General features: G+C 43.4%; 1 protein-coding gene across 5 annotated transcripts in view; it reads right to left on the minus strand.

The window, feature by feature from the left end:
- The window catches only part of PTGFRN (prostaglandin F2 receptor inhibitor), a 103,546-nt gene that overhangs the window by 39,061 nt on the left and 48,735 nt on the right, over window positions 1-15,750 (minus strand). The window contains exon 1 of one of the 5 annotated variants that reach the window (XM_013187392.3): window positions 7,924-7,972. The exons of 3 other annotated variants lie outside the window; for them this stretch is intronic. In XM_013187392.3, coding sequence (XP_013042846.2) covers window positions 7,924-7,957 — 34 coding nt within the window. In that variant the 5' untranslated portion in view covers window positions 7,958-7,972. Of the gene's footprint in view, window positions 1-4,326; window positions 4,508-7,923; window positions 7,973-15,750 lie in introns of those variants that run through there. One more of the 5 variants, XM_048071583.2, reaches the window with a different exon arrangement.

Below are 15,750 nucleotides of genomic sequence, written 5' to 3' on the forward strand. Positions count from 1 at the left end.
CAGGATCTTGGCTTCTCTAACGCAGGTGAGCTTCCCTGCTTTCCTAAGTGACTTTAAAGGAATTACTGATTTCCACAAACAGTGCTTGAATGGGTTTCTGCAACCACACCTGCTTCCAGCACCCACTTCACCTTTAGTGGAAGTCCCAGAACATGGGAGCAGGAGCAGAGCGTGCTCCTTCCAGAGCATGGAAAAACCGTGTTCAGACTGTTTTCTGGGACCATCTAACTTGAAGGACAGAACAGCAACAGCAGTTCTCTGCTGAAGGCTGGCACAGCAGCGTGTTATGCTCCAGGCAAAAGCGCGAACCACTTAAACTAGCCAGAGGACCTGGCAGACATGGAAAGAGACTTTTCTGGTTGATTTGGCTCTGTAGCTCAAAGAACAACCCCAGCGTCTGCACATGGATCTTGGCAGATTCTCACTTCAAGAAGAGCAAACTGCTTTGATTCATAGTTCCAACGAGAGAAACTTTTTCAGCAAAAGAGAGTTACTACCTAAGCTTAGTCTCCAAACAGGAACAACAAAACGCTTACCAATATTCTGCTGTGGACATGGATACCACAGTTCCACATCCACAGCAAAATGGCAGAGCAAGAGAATGGCAGAACAAGAAAAGCCAATATGCTAAAGGGTAGATATTGCAAAAAAACAAGTAGACCACCATAACTATAGCAGGAGCAGTTGGACCAAAGGGTTGATCTAGAACATATCACTCAGGCAATGTCAAATTTAAACAAACAACCCACGTATGCATGAAGCCCAATAACTCACAACTGCTCTAATTCACCAGTTGAACCAAGGACTGACGCTTTCTTTACCTCTGCAGCTGGTAAGGAGATGTAGTCCCCAGCACGCTCTTTGCCTTGCAGGCTGTTCATGTGCATGGGCTCGATCCTAAGAGCCCAGTTTCCTGATTGCCATGACTTTCTATTCTTGCCATTAGTATTTTATTACACTAACCTCAGTCAGCAATCAAAATAAGTGTCTTACCCCCTTACACCTCTCGCAGAAGACTGTTCTAATGCATCCGATCAAGTGATTGACTAGTCCTAATAAGGAGGCCAAACTTCTCTGAGTCTTTCACCTGTGAGCAGGAGAAAAACCTTGACTAACTATGTCTTGTCCCCTTGTTTAAGGGGATCTCTCTAAACACAAGCACCATATATTAAAATCCAGAATACAGAAAAATAACCAACAACAAAAAAAAATAAAGAGAGCTGAGGGGCTCCAGCCAATATATTCTCACCACGTCTTAAGTTCCAGCCCCATTCAATCCTTCAATTTAGCCTCTTGCAGAAAGCAGGAACGTCAGCAGGTAAGCTTTAAAGCACTGCCTCACTTCCACAACAGCTTTGAACAGACCAGTGTGAGAAGTCAGCTCAGGATCCTGACTGAGGGCATTACTTATAAACGCTGTCCTCTCTCTAGAAAACACTCTCCTGTGACACTAAAGCAAGCAGACAACACTGTTCTGCATGTGTCTTCAGCTGTAGACCCACATACCATGTACTGCACTAATCCAATCCAGAGGTGACAAAGGCACACTGATGTGGCAAGGGCTACACATTTGTGCTTGAGATTAGCACTGACAGCTCTGTTTCTCTTCCTTCCGAGGTTGCTAAAGACCCTCTGACATTTAATGAAGGTAGTGGTGATTAGCATCTTTGTAAGAGAAGGCAGACAAAAGGAAAGAGATAGGGGAATAGCGATTCCTCCGTGAATCTGTTCAGAGTCGGTATCCTGCTGCTGCAAAGCACTGCCTATATCCTCTTCACAACAGTCCCAGAAGCATGCAACAATTTCGGTTTTACACAAAGGTGGAAGGCAGGCAGTGGAACAGCTGCAGGAGAGAAAAGGGACACCCTGTAACATTTTCTTATGATTTCCTGCTTTGCAAACAAGAACATTTGTTACTGCTAAAAGAGAGGAGGGTTCCCGTGAGGCAGGAGCACAGAGACAGCATCACGAGGTAAGAGGATGTGTACTTACTGCAGAGCATCTGCTGTGCCCTAACTGCCTACAGGTAGGGAAGAGAGTGCACAGGGCTGATACTCGAGGGTGAGTTGCTATTCTAGGTGACCCAGGAGGCTCACTGTCTAGCAACCCGTGAATTCAGGGTTCTGCTTTTTGTCCCGTAGCAGTCAGCAGCAAGGATATCCCTAGCTGCTCAACAAGGTGTTGTGTTCTTCGCTGTGCATTAGGGATTAATGTCTCATGTAACTGCAGCAGAAGGCACCAAGCCACAGACACCAGTCTTGGCAACAGCAAGATCCATTTTGCTCTGGCAGACAAAACGGGAGGTTTTGCAAATATTTTGTTCTTGCAATGCCCTGTGTTAGACTCGCACACGCCTCCCTCCATCTTCCCAGAGCAATCCAAGTTCAGCTCTCACAATCCAGAAGAGCTTCGCACTCAGTGAATTTATTGGGAACATTTATTTTTCATGACACCTAATATATTTTAATGTTAATATAAGGTGACATGTTCTTAATGAATTCACTTGAATACTATTTAACTGTACAAACAGATGGATCGGGACAGAACAGTGAACATGCTAGTGACAAAGCTCAACAGAACATAAGCAGTTTATGATGGTGCTCTCTATGATACTGAAAAAAATGATGGGTACTTAGTATGGACTTGGTAATTGGCTCTGTATCATAAACTGCAATGCTGGACATCAAATCTGAGTAGAAGATGAACTGCTTAAACTGCACACTTAAACTGCAAAATTATTTTTATAGAGCCCCCAAGCACTAGATGAAATTGCAAGGAACTACTTTTCAAAGCAAAAGGTAATGGAGTCACTGTAAGGAGGCCAGCACACAAACACAAAGCATGGGACTCGTTGCTTGGGCTCATTAGACAGCTGACAGGCCTACCTGGCAACACCGGTGCTTTTGGGCCAGAAACACCCAAGTAGGAGGGCAACCACAGAGCTTTCATGTCTGTTTGCCAAGAGCTTGGTTAGAGAATTCCCCCTCGGAAATGCACAAAATACTCCACCCGAAACACAGGCAAAGTATGTCTTAAGGTAGAATAATAAACTGGGGACTGCCATGTCAACAATATAGAGGCAAGATATCCCAGACACAGCCGGGTTAGTTTTGAGCTAGTGTTTGTTCCCCACTGATGTTGCATGAAGTACTTAGTTTAATTTGCCCCGTCACTTAGATGCGCCATCTCATCGCTGTCATGACATGAAGTATTTTCAAAGGAGAGCGCACAGGAAGCAGATGACTGAGTAGATAGGTTGTGAAGTCAATCCAAGTACATTAAATAGCAACCTGTCATTTTTAGGATAACCAAGAAAACAAGTCAGCAAAATCAAGAAGGACCTAGATAACAAGTGGTCTGTTTAAACTCTTAACCAGCAGCAACTCCTCAAGAAAGTAGCTGGTGAGGATTTCTTCTTACATTAAGGACATTACCATAGATAAGGAAAGCCTCCTGGGAGCTTCATCTTCACACAGGTTGTGTATCTACGCATCATTTGTGAAAGAACAAGATGAGAAGTAATCTGACGAGTCACCCACAAGGCTGAGAAGGTATTGTTATTGTGAAGGACACACTTCTGCTTCAGCACTCTCTTACACGAGGTGCTTCCCCCAGCCCGCATGAGACTGCTCCATCTAATACGAAACAATGTTCTCTTAGCAGCCCGGAGAAGGAAGTCGACTCTCTACATCCGCCTTCCAAAGGAAAATGCAATGTGACATACAGTAGGAAGTCAATTAAAGCCCAAAAAGTGAGAGCTGACGACTCACTAAATTGGCTCAGACTGAGCACTCTGCATCTGAAAGGACACGCAGCCCAGCTCCTCACCCAAGGCAGCCCTGGGAGATGTAATGACAACTTCGCTGATGCCTTTCATCCCCAAAGCATCTCAGAAGAGCTTTCCAAACAAAAGGTTGTTTCATTTGCCAACTAAACGTTAGCATGCCTGGGAAGGAACTACAGCAGCCCTTTCAAATTCACAACGGTGTATGACAGGAAAACATATAGCACCCAACTCTGCAAACGGTGGTAACGATTTTCCTTCTCTCCTTCATTTATTTTCAATCCAGGCACAACTCCGCTGCAACCCTGTACAAATGAGGGGGTTGAGCAGGGACAACCCTTCCTGTGCCACGTCAGAGGACGTACAGTGGATTCCTCACCACGAAAAGCTGTGCTCTCTGCCTCCAATTTGGAGCAAAACTCCTGATCTCCCAATTCTGTAGCACCCTGCTCAATTACAGCGTTTGTGACGCATGAAGCCATTTTATAACATGGAAGAAAAAAGGGATTTGATTTTTGCATCTTTTTTTTTTTTTTTCCTACCGCAGAGACATGTCCACACAAATCCTCTTCCTCTGTTCTGAAAAGAGCTGTTCAGGCCCCCGCCTGGAGGCACTGAGCAACTTTTCCTAGCCAGCAGACAGGTAAAGAGACAGGCAGCATGCCACACAGTCCTAGGCTCTTTTCTAGGGAAGGAGAACCAAAGCATATCAGCAGGAGAGATTACAATCCTTATCTCCAGTCTTCCCCCCCTGCCTCTCCTCCCAGCTTCAATTATCAGGCAGCTCTCCACATCAAGAATGACATATGTGACTATCGGGGAGAGAGAAAGGAGCTTTAACAAGCACGTCTCTACAATGTCTGAAAACCCTTCAATGCTTTTACATACATATATTATTTTTTTTAAATATATAACACTGTTTTCCTAGAAGTTGCACATTAACACAAACAGCACGTTGCTTTGGAATTTCCCCGTGCACCTTTTTAAATGCAATCAATTCAATTTTCTATCCTACGTTGCCTATGTAGAAGAGAAAAAGACAGAAGGAGATTAAGGAGAATAAAAGGGTTTTTATTTTTTATAGTACCAGAAATCCAGCTAATTATTGAAATTTCTTTACTGGTCTTAAAAGTAAATGAGATCTCTTACCATCCCTGCATAACGTGCGCCAAAAGCATACTCTTCTTTCCAGTGCAAAGAGACGCACAGGGGTTGGGACCTACCCTAGACAAAGCGGTAGGCTCTCGCTCTCTTGCTACTCCTTCAAAATTACAAAATTTAGATCATCCTAATCAGCAGAAGCAACCTGTCCCTTACAACCAGGCAGCCTGAATCACAAGGGGCTCCTTTAAAAGAGACCAAAGCTGATCCCTTACATCTAAGGGGTAATCGCCATACTAGCCTGGAATTACTCGAAGCAGCCTGTGCTCTGTCCCTTGCACAGCAACGGTACTGCTCTACCTCCCTGTCTGCTATGCTCTACCTAAAAAAGGACTGGTAGGTTTTTGTGGCTTGAAAGATGTGCAGTGCATCATCTGAAGTTATCAGAGAAGAGCGAATGAAAGAGTCCATGAGAGAGACATTTACATTGTTCTTTCCCAGGCGGCTGGGATTCTTTTTTTAGATAATGCAGAGCTCTTATCAAAAGGAATTAGCCTGGGTGTAATTGCTTAAAACCCATTATCTCTATCAGGATGAAGAAACGCATACTGCATCTTAAGTGAAGCCTCAGAAACGCTATCAAACTGCAAGGCTGCTGGATTGCTCTAATCTCCGTGCCATCTGAGATATCTCCGAAAAGCCACATCTCCAGCCCTGGGTGAAAAAGCAAGTACCTTCACAGTTGGACTCCATCTATACCACGTGGACTGGGATTCACATGAAAGGATTAAACAACATCTTTTGCAGCACAGTAATGAACTGCTGTCTCCTCTATTCATCCCACACACATCTCCCCCAAGAAAAGGGATTTCAAATGCCCCTAAGTGAATCACAAGGCTTTCACTAGGGGCACAGTTCGCAGTTATCCTATGGTGCATCTCCCCAGTTTCCAAGAGTCCTTTTGCACAGCTGTGTTAAGATGCCTGACACCTTAGTTAGCTAGCTACCTAGGCTCTATTTGTCATCAGTAGAGAAAAGTGCTCCAATAAATTCCTCTCTCATTGCTGCTTACGGACAAGCCTCGCGAGACAACCACCTGAGCTCAGCAGAAAATAAAAACAGATTTTTTCCCTCTTTTTCTTTTTTAAAATACACTCCATACATGCAAGACACACCATCACAGTAGGCCAGATGAATATCCAAGGAATCAGGCCTGATCCCTTCTGCTCAACGTGATGATGTTACTTTGGGTAAGCACAAAAAGGGGAAATAAGGAGCCACATAAACCTTTCCCGGCTATGTAGAACAAAAGCCTAGCTTGCCAAACTGCGTACCCTTTGGTGGGCAGAAAACTGCGGCACCTCCAATCCAAACAGAAGAAATGTCTAACAGGCAGAGATGATACTGAAGATTGCGTTATACATTCCTCTGGATGTCAAACAACTACCACATATGATCTCTATTTCCTTTCTCTACCACCGACTGACAGTTGAAGATAAAAGGCTGCATGTAAAGAACTACTTTTGGTAAGTCTCCAAAATGCTGCTAGGAGCAAAGTGGGAAGGAAAGAAAAAAGCAATGAAATGCAAGAGTCAACATGCTGCTTTTTCCTGGGTCTTACCTGAAAGACCTGCTCCTTTTAATGATCTTAATTTACTTTCCTCCATATACTCTCCCAGAACTTTCTTTACCCTACTCTATCAGAGCACCCCATTTAGGTTACCTGGTGACATCCAAAAAGTCCAGGGACTCTAAAACTGACATTTAGACTGTCTCACCAGACAGGTGATTTTCTTTTGTTCTGCCTCAAAAGCAATTTGTATTGCAAGAGGACAGGTTCAATATGTCACATTTTAAGAAAAAAAGTTGACAAAGCAGTCAAGCCCACGACTCAAAGCTGAAGAGTTGGCACAGTTGGAAGCGGGGCTGCAACAATTTGCAGAAATGCCATTTTAAAAATATCTCCACTTTTTTTTTGTGGGGGGAGGAAGGTCACAAGAAAAAAAAAAAAGTAATATTAATCCCAACTCAAGACGAAAACATACATTTACCAGAATTTAAAAAGTCCTCAAACTGCAATATACAGAATTAAAGTCAGTGCTGTTCTGCAACATCATTAACTTGCACTTATCTGTTACCTCAGATCTTTCCCAAAGCAGTTGGAACTGAGCAGAGCAGTCCAAATCCATTTGCTCTACACTGTAATTTCCTCCGGGCAGAGACCAGCCATTTTCTTTGCTCTGTGTGGAATGCAGCACACCTCTAGCATTGAACTGAGCCTTCTTTGGATTTAACTTGAGAAAACAATTAGACTAGAATAGATCATTCCTAAATCTGCATTAAGTAAAATCACACAGTGTGAAAATCCAAAACAAGACAAAAAAAATCCAAATCCAAGGCAAGATCATGTTAAACTGTAGAACCTAATAAATTTTTCAAGCAGCATGATTTTAAACTGAACATAGCACCTAGCAGTGATGGGAAAGCTTTAAAGCTAAGAAAAAGTATTTTTGTCAAAAGACTTTTTAAGAGATGCACATACAGCAATATCCACGTGCTTCATAAATCTATAATTTCACAAAATATTAATCTTAAAAAGGAGACTGTAGAACATTCCCACCTTCCCTCTCTCCCCAAAATAATTTCCATGATTACCACTCCTTTTTCTTCCCATCTTCCCCGAGCAGCAGGTATTGATTTTTATTGGCATAAAGTGATCATTTGTTTTCAAAGTTATCTTTAATATTAGGTAATACACAAAAGCACTCAAAATGCTTTCAAATATAGGAAATGCTGAATCCAGTATGAATCTCCTTTTACCTTTCACTTCTATTAAGAACAGAGCAAACAAAAAACTACCACAGAATAGCTGTTTGTCTTTTTTACTGGCTCAAATTTGGTGCTCCTCATCCACTTCAATTTAAACCCGCGCTTCACCTATACCAAAGTCCTGCCTAAAGCCAAGTGAAGTCTAACGGGGATTTGCAGAGGAGATTAAGGAGCCACAAACCCTTTCATAATCCAGACACTAATCTTACCCGCTATTTCCCCAAACTCCTTGCTGAGGATCATTTCACATCTCAGTACACAGAGCTAATTTCCCAGCAAGCATTCCACAGGATGAGAGAAGCCATCACGCAGACTTCAGCGAATCCAGAGCCAGGCCTGGCTACAGGAGACGGCAGCCACAACAACGAACATCCCAACACCACGTCAGGCTCCTGCAGTCTCTGGTTGCTTTGGGATCCCCAAGGGCAGCTTCACTCTCTTTGCATCTGCTGTGGTGAGAGATTTAAGGAGGTGACGGGGCAGCAGGCCTGCAGGAACTGCTGGCCACAGCAGCATATGGCACTGGCCCGCCTTGGCTCCATGCTTGACAGCTGATTTGCAGCCACAGGAGCCAGTGGAGGGATGGATCACAATGTTTGAGTAATCCTCTTTATCTGTAATTTAATTACCTAACAGTCCATCTTCAACAAAAATAACCTCCAAGCAAGAGCCCACATTAAAAATGCCAACAGCAGATGCACACCGAATGGGCCAGCCGTCTTGCTGCAGAAGATACACCTGGACAAACCAACCAACGAGACCACACTCATGTGGTACAACAGGAGCCATTAGAAATAGATCGGGCACTCCTCATTTCAAGCTTAGCGCCCATTTTGCCGTAGCACACCGTTACTTCACGTAAAGATGAAGACAGGAAGATCTGTTGAACTAGGCAAAGAAGACATGAGCAAATGCATAGGAGACAGCTCTGACTCTTGGTGCCCCCATAGCTCAGGAGGCCCTGAGGTCTTCACGCAGTCACCTGCACCACCACCGCATCTGTACTCTTGCCTGTAACCTGGAAAAAACAGAGGGCAATGTTTTCCAACCCCTCCTCTCAATTCCTAGATCCAATTAGCACTCAAAAGCCAATTTCAGGTCATGTGGAGCAATACTGTTTAGTATGCTAATCTCTATGGAGCCTGCATGTTAGGAGCAGATATTTTCCTCGTAGACAAGAGGGAATCGTACGCATGCGTACACATCCGGAGTATAATTTAAGACACACCAGGGCTCTTCCTTCTTTAATATAAGATTTGCATAACTAATTCTGTAACTGAGAACAGGAGCGCAAGGTATTTACAGTACTTGTTGCAGCTGAGCTTTTATTATTTGCTATGGGACTATGAGAAACTCCCTTGCCCCAGAAAAGGCAGCTAGTTTGGTCTCCAGCATTAAAAAAATTACACATGAAGTTACCCCACCTCAGAAAGAGTCAGTTTTCATTAAGGTATTGCCTCCATCTTGCAAAGTAGAAGACTGCAAGGGGTCTGGAAGGGGGCAAGAGAAAGGAAGGGGTCTAGATCAGAAAAATACAAGAGGCCAGGGGCATAAACAATGCCTAGAAGACACGCAAGGATTCAGGTCAAGGTCTTTAAGAGGGTATGTGTAACCCCACACAGAACATTAAATAAAATTACCCCCAGAAGGGTCTACAGAACAGCTGGCTTTAAGAGAGACACGCCACAGCACTCTTCATTATTTGAAAGAGACTCTTAAATACCAACATACACATTTCCAGAGACACGGGAAAAGCCTTCACAAACAACATCCAAATCAATCAGGTTGCTCGCATTAAGACTTCTGAGAACTGAGAATAAGGTATTTAAATCAGTAGATGGAACACACAATACTCTGTTTACTTCAATAATATCTAAAAAGCAAAAAAAGCTTATACTGCATCATTTATAAACTCACAAGACTAGCACAACTGTCTGCTTCAGCAGCCAGTCCCAAAGGAGAAAAGGCTGTAGAAGGTTGGTGCCGAGGCCCCAAGAACCACACTACACATCTGCTGGGGGTCTGCACCACTCTGGGTTTGGTGCCATAGGCCAAAAGGGCAACTGAAGCACAGCAGATGTGCTGTGAGGAGATTCACCTCAGCCATTCAGTCCTTACCCCATGTAAAAAGGTAACGAGGATGCAGCCTGTGGGCTCCTTCTGAAGGGTACTGTTCACATTTCACTTTTGAGAACTTGAATGTGGAGATGGGAACTCTTCCCAAAAATCACAAATGTGACTTAAGCCATCAACACTTGTCCAGGATATGGAATCCACCCACCCTCTGCAGTGCTGCTCATCCCTGCTCAACAAATTCCAAGGCCAAAGTTTCCAAAAAAAGTGTGCAAGAGTTGAAAATTTGCTGGCATTCACTGCCTCCCAGAGCTTGAAGGCAAATTAGCTGTGTAATTAGCTGTCTTTTGCCTGAATTCTACCTCTGGAAAGCTGTTCTCACACGTGAAAGGAAATGACATTGTATGAGACTGCTGTTTATCCTAACCAGGCCGGACAAAGAGAGGAGACTTGCTGGAACGGGTGGGCAGGTACAGGCATGCGTGAGGGATTCAGAAACCTGTGGAGAAATGAACAACCCTGGGCAAGACTCGCTCCTGGTACAACTCTGCTCCCATTTACCCCTGTCCTGGAGAGAAGCAACCTCTTTGTATTTGCCCTCTCTAGAAAAAAAAAAAAAAAAAAAAACAGGAAAAAAACACTCCACTGATGACCAAAGTTAGCTAGTTCAAGAAAGCAAAAGGCTTAATTTTCAAAAAACCCTGAACATTAACCCTAATGTTAACCTTCCAGGTCTCTTCATAACATTTCAAAGCTCACAGCCTCAAGCTCTCCACCTCCTCTCACCTCTGAAAAGCTTGCCCTGCATTCAGCACAGGTATTTTGTTATCTCCAGGAGCGGAACAGAATAGCAAGGTTCATCAATTCAGTACCTGGCTGAAGAAACCAAGCAGTTGTCCCCTGTTCCCCATCACAAACTGAAAGTTTTTTCCCGCTTTAGATTATAGGCCAGCAAGTTTTCACTGCTATTTTTTCGACTGACTTTCAGCATTTGCAATAGTATCTACTCTTTCCTCTGCAATCAATGCTGAATAGCCTCCCTTGTATACACAGTAGCACATACCACTACAGAATGTCACACACATTTAAGCTTAGGGACAATTTTATACCATTAGACATTTGAGCAAATCCACATGCAGCCACATAATGAAAGACTGCATCGCAAAGTATTGTTTCTTCAAGTCTTAGCAGTTGGCATTCAGCCATGAGCCACTAATTTTCAGATAAGCATGCCTAAATACACATCTTAATACGCTTCCTGTTATTCCCACTTTTAAGAAATTTATCTCACAAGTATTTACTTTGCTGCTGTCACTGCCATGCTGCGTACAAGAAAGGTCAACATCGCAGGTGATAAAAAGAGAAGGGGAAAGTTAACACAAAAGAGCAGCTGATATATACCCTCACCCAGCACACTTCAGAAAATGAAACTTCAAAAGGTTAAATGCAATGCCCATGAGTCAGCAGACTTCTGGAGGAAAACTCCGAGGCTAAACGTGAGGATACCACCTCTAACTTAGAAGGTCTCCAAGCTAGAGATGGTCGTGAGAGGATGGTAATGGGGAGGATGTGTTCTCTCTTCCCTAGACATCCAGTCTTGGCCGCTGTCAGAGGCAAGATACGAGGCTGAATGGACATTTCTGGTCACCCTTCTCTCTCTCCAGCTTCTGGAGGTTGGAGGAAGTGCCTTTTTCCACTGGTTGCTCCTCAGTGGCAGCCAGGCTGGTGGTTCCGCTGTGCCCAGGAGTGAGAAGAAAGGCAAGAAAAAGAAAGAAAGAACAAACACAGCATTTTCAAGTCAGTCTGAAAATGAAAAGCGAGGGAACCCTTTGGGGCATGACACGGAAGAGAAAGGGCAGAGAACCAGCACAATGTTAAAGCAGCAGGAGGAAGAAAATACAGTTTTTGAGAGAAGCCCAGAGGGAAACTGCTTCTTTCTTTTCTGCTCCAGTCTCCTTGCAGAGCTGTTCTAGGGTTACACTACTTAATAAGACAACCTACATACAAATTAAGTAGCTCTTAATATTTGGGTGAAACTTGGATGTCCTGAAATTATTCAGTAACTAACACTTATAATCAGCTTACACGGCAACGGACAGCAGATTGCACTCACCCTGGGCACCCTCACATTTGCTGCACTGGGAAGAACAGGTATGACCCAGGGTACCTTTTACAGCACAACAAAAGACTCCGCAGCCATGCTTCACCCCAACAGAGAGCATGCCAGACATTTTCAGGCTCCTGAACATGTATAGGGCATAAGAACTCAAGACAACGTTGCAAGTTCCAAATAACCATTGCATCAGCAGCAGCACAGTGAGGTCTAAGTCTCAGAAGTCTTACACCAGCCACTGTATTAACACAAAGGAGTAATTTTAACACTGACTGAAAAGAAATGATGTCTGGTGCAAGCGCAGCAGCTGTCTAACAGCACACAATATAGAGCACCATACAAACAGAAAATGGAAAGTACAACACCCATTTAGAAATTCAAGGGTGTTAAAATTCATCAGGAAAGCTGCAGACTTCTCCACAAACACTAGAATTAGCAGCCCACACTTTTAAACAGTGAGAAAAGATTCTCAGTAGCATCTTTTAAGCATCTTTGAGATTTTAGCTAACGTTCATCTCTCTGAACTGCCCCTCTGGCTCCCCAGCGGCACTCTGGTAACAGAGATGTACTCAAGACACACGGAGGGCTAACATTCCCCAGAAGTACCTTTGATTAAGCCCAGGAAGTGGGATCATAAAACACCGCTGTCCAATGGGCAGAGCAAGTCCTGATCCTTTTTCAGAACATGTCCTGGAAGCCATGTGAGGTCAAGGCAAACGACTCACCCAGCCTTGGCACCAGGGACGATACGAACTGACATACCTTCGAGGATGCAAACGCAGAACACTGAGCCATACATAAGAAAACAGGAAGCAAACAGAAATGTGAACTGCAGCTGTACAACACCAACCTATACCCAAGAGGTGTTCTTTTGTCACTTAGGCTGCAAGCAATCTGCCTGTTCTCACAAACATTAGCAAAAAAGGGATAAGCAAGAAAGGCACTTGAACGCTGTGCAATATCAGGAAATTCCCCTTGCTCTCATACCTCATGATAGCGTTCAAAAGGATAGCATCACTTGAGAAAGTCAAAGTGTTGCATCTAAGCCCCAGCGGGCAAAAGAAAAGGAGCTACGCCTTCACACATCCTGTGTCTCTTTCCAAGTGTTAATGCAGCCAGACTTCTAAACGTATGGTTTGAAACAAAGGATCCTCCTCCTCCCAGCTCTGCAGCAATGCCAGGTCCAGTGTCAACAAGACAACAATTTAAAAAGACCATAACAAAGACTGGCATGTATGTAAATACTCCAAAAGTATTTCTCTTTTAATCTCTACGCTGTTAGTAATTTGTACTTTAAAGTGTCCAAGTACTACTTCTACACCCTGCTCACTTGAGTTTAAAGCATCCCAAAATGAACTGCTTTTAGCTTTCCCGCTGGCATGGCAGCCGTAGATCATGTTAGCAGCACTACCCTATAACAAATTTTGTTTGCTATTAGACAGCAACCAGAATTATTTCTGTTGTAGGAAACCAGCAAAGTTCCTAGCAGGCACTCCTGCTGCTAGCGGAGAGCTGCACAGCAGCACTTACAGAGCTCCAGTTAACCGCGCGACTTCCGCCTCACCTCACTCCCTGCCTCCCCGCTAAATTTTTCAGAAATAAGAACAGGTTTTTAGAGATTAACGATCTGAAGAGCATTTCCCAGGAGCTTCAGCCAGTTAAAACACACAACTTCAAATTAAGATGTTTCAGAGAATCCAAGCAGAAGAGCGCCGGCCATAATGCAATGCAAGAGCAGCCCACAAATGCTTCCACTGTTTGCAGTTTTATAGCCTAAGCCCTACCAAGAGTCAAAATGTGGGGTACAAAGCATGCTACTAGTTCAGCTTCTGCCTTTCCTCAGACAAAACACAGATCATTTCAAGATCTTTGTCCCTTTCACAAGGCATAAGCAAGCCTCGGACAAGGGATAGCTACAAAGTCTTAACAGAAAATACAGAACAGACGTCCAGTTCATCCCTAGGTTGAAAAGCAGCACTCTGCTTTTATCATAAAAGGAGATCCACGTTGCCGAAAAGAATAGGTGTTGTAAAAAAATCAGTTTAACACTTTCGTAATTATGTTCCCTGGGTAGCTTTAAGGTATTTGTATTTTCTGCTTGCCCTGTTCACACTACTGTACTTTCATCTTTTAGCGGGTCAGTGCAGGAAATTCACTTCCTATCCATCATCTACAGCTGCTTAGCACTATCACTAAGATCTCCCAGAATTCTCTGAGATTCTATTGAGAAAAAAATCTCTGTACTGATGAAAAGAACCATCTTCATTAATCCGCCTGGCAGATGTATTCTTCCCTTCTGATCATTATGGGAGTTTACAATTCTAATAAAGCTGTACTTACATCACATTATTCACATTACAAAATCTCTGGAAAAAAGAAAGCTCTTGGGCATGGTGCTGTAAATCATCAAAAACACTTCTTATTCCTCGCTGATAAGCTCTTTAAGAAAGGGTTTGTACATAGTTGACTGCTAGGGAAAAGTCACAGGCATGGGCAGGCAACCGATTATCACAGAAAAAAATCATCTTGTAAGCAGAACTCAACTGAGATTATAATCAGAACCCTGTTTTCTACGTGGAAGACACATTTACACAGGTTTTAGCCTGAACTTGGGACTGAAATCCACCCAAAACAGATCTATTGTAAGCCAAGGCTCTAAGTCATCTGTAGAAAGCCTGAAACAATAGCAGAGGTGAAAGCTCCAGCCCTGAGCACCAATACTGGAAGCTAGTAACAAAAACAGCATCATTATTGCGGGCTGTTTCATCATTTATGTGTTTGTGGAAATATGCAACAGTTGAATATTGTTGAAGTGCAGGCATTGCAGATATCAAAGACAGGCTAATATCATGGGTCAGGGCTGTATTTATGGGAAACTTCCTGCAAGAAAAGTTTAACTTGATGCTCTTTAATTTCTGCCTGTAAAGGAGGAGAAGTACGGTACAGACTTCCTTAGCCTAACTTCACAAGCTTCTGCTAAGGCTGGATGTCACTCAGTTAAATATTTGTCCCCATTTCCTCCTTAAATGCCAAAAATCTGAAAGGACAGAGGAAGGAAAACACTAATTGATTCCAATTAGCTTCTATCTCAACATACTAAACATAAAAAATTAAAAACTTGAGCAAACTGAGAATTAAAATATGCTAAGCATGGGGGAAAAAAATCCAGAAATGGACACTAGAGCCTCTAAATGACTATCACCATGAATTCAAAGAGCATTCTGCCAACTATTTCATTTTTAGAGCTTATTTGGTTTTAAACTCCAGTTTTATTATTACTTGAAACTTGTGACAGCTTCCATGCAATGCATAATTCAGCATGCATGTGGCAGAAATCATAATCAGAATTATAACTGCGAGTCACAGAGTAACTGTATAATCTAGTAGCAGTATTTATGTAACCACAGCAGTCTAAGGCAATGTTCTTTAGAAACCCTTCATTAGGCCAGCTGATAGAGCTGAAGGGATGGCACACCAGTCCCCGTTCCGATACGGACACAGTGAGGACCTTCCATACAATTTCACAAACACAGTTATACATTTGCTATCATCCCCCATCAACGGGCTCTGCAGAGTCCCCCGGCCTCCTGTGGCTGTCCCTGTCACAAGTATACACTCCAGTGCTTCTACCCATAGCGATCCTCCCGCAGAGCAAAGTACCCAAGATGACCTGACAAAATCGTTGCTGGCATTCATACTTCTGATGCTGCTGAGAAGACTGCTTAGGCAGAAATAATAGATTTGAATGGAGGAAAGAAAAGGCAGGCAAAAGATGACTTCATGCACAGAAATAGATGTTCTGGAAGAGGGCAAGGGAGAGATTCCATTCTCCTGAAAACGCCAACGGTAC

The sequence above is a fragment of the Anser cygnoides genome, chromosome 1, assembly GCF_040182565.1.
Source record: "Anser cygnoides isolate HZ-2024a breed goose chromosome 1, Taihu_goose_T2T_genome, whole genome shotgun sequence".
In the NCBI taxonomy this organism is placed as follows: Eukaryota; Metazoa; Chordata; class Aves; order Anseriformes; family Anatidae; genus Anser; species Anser cygnoides.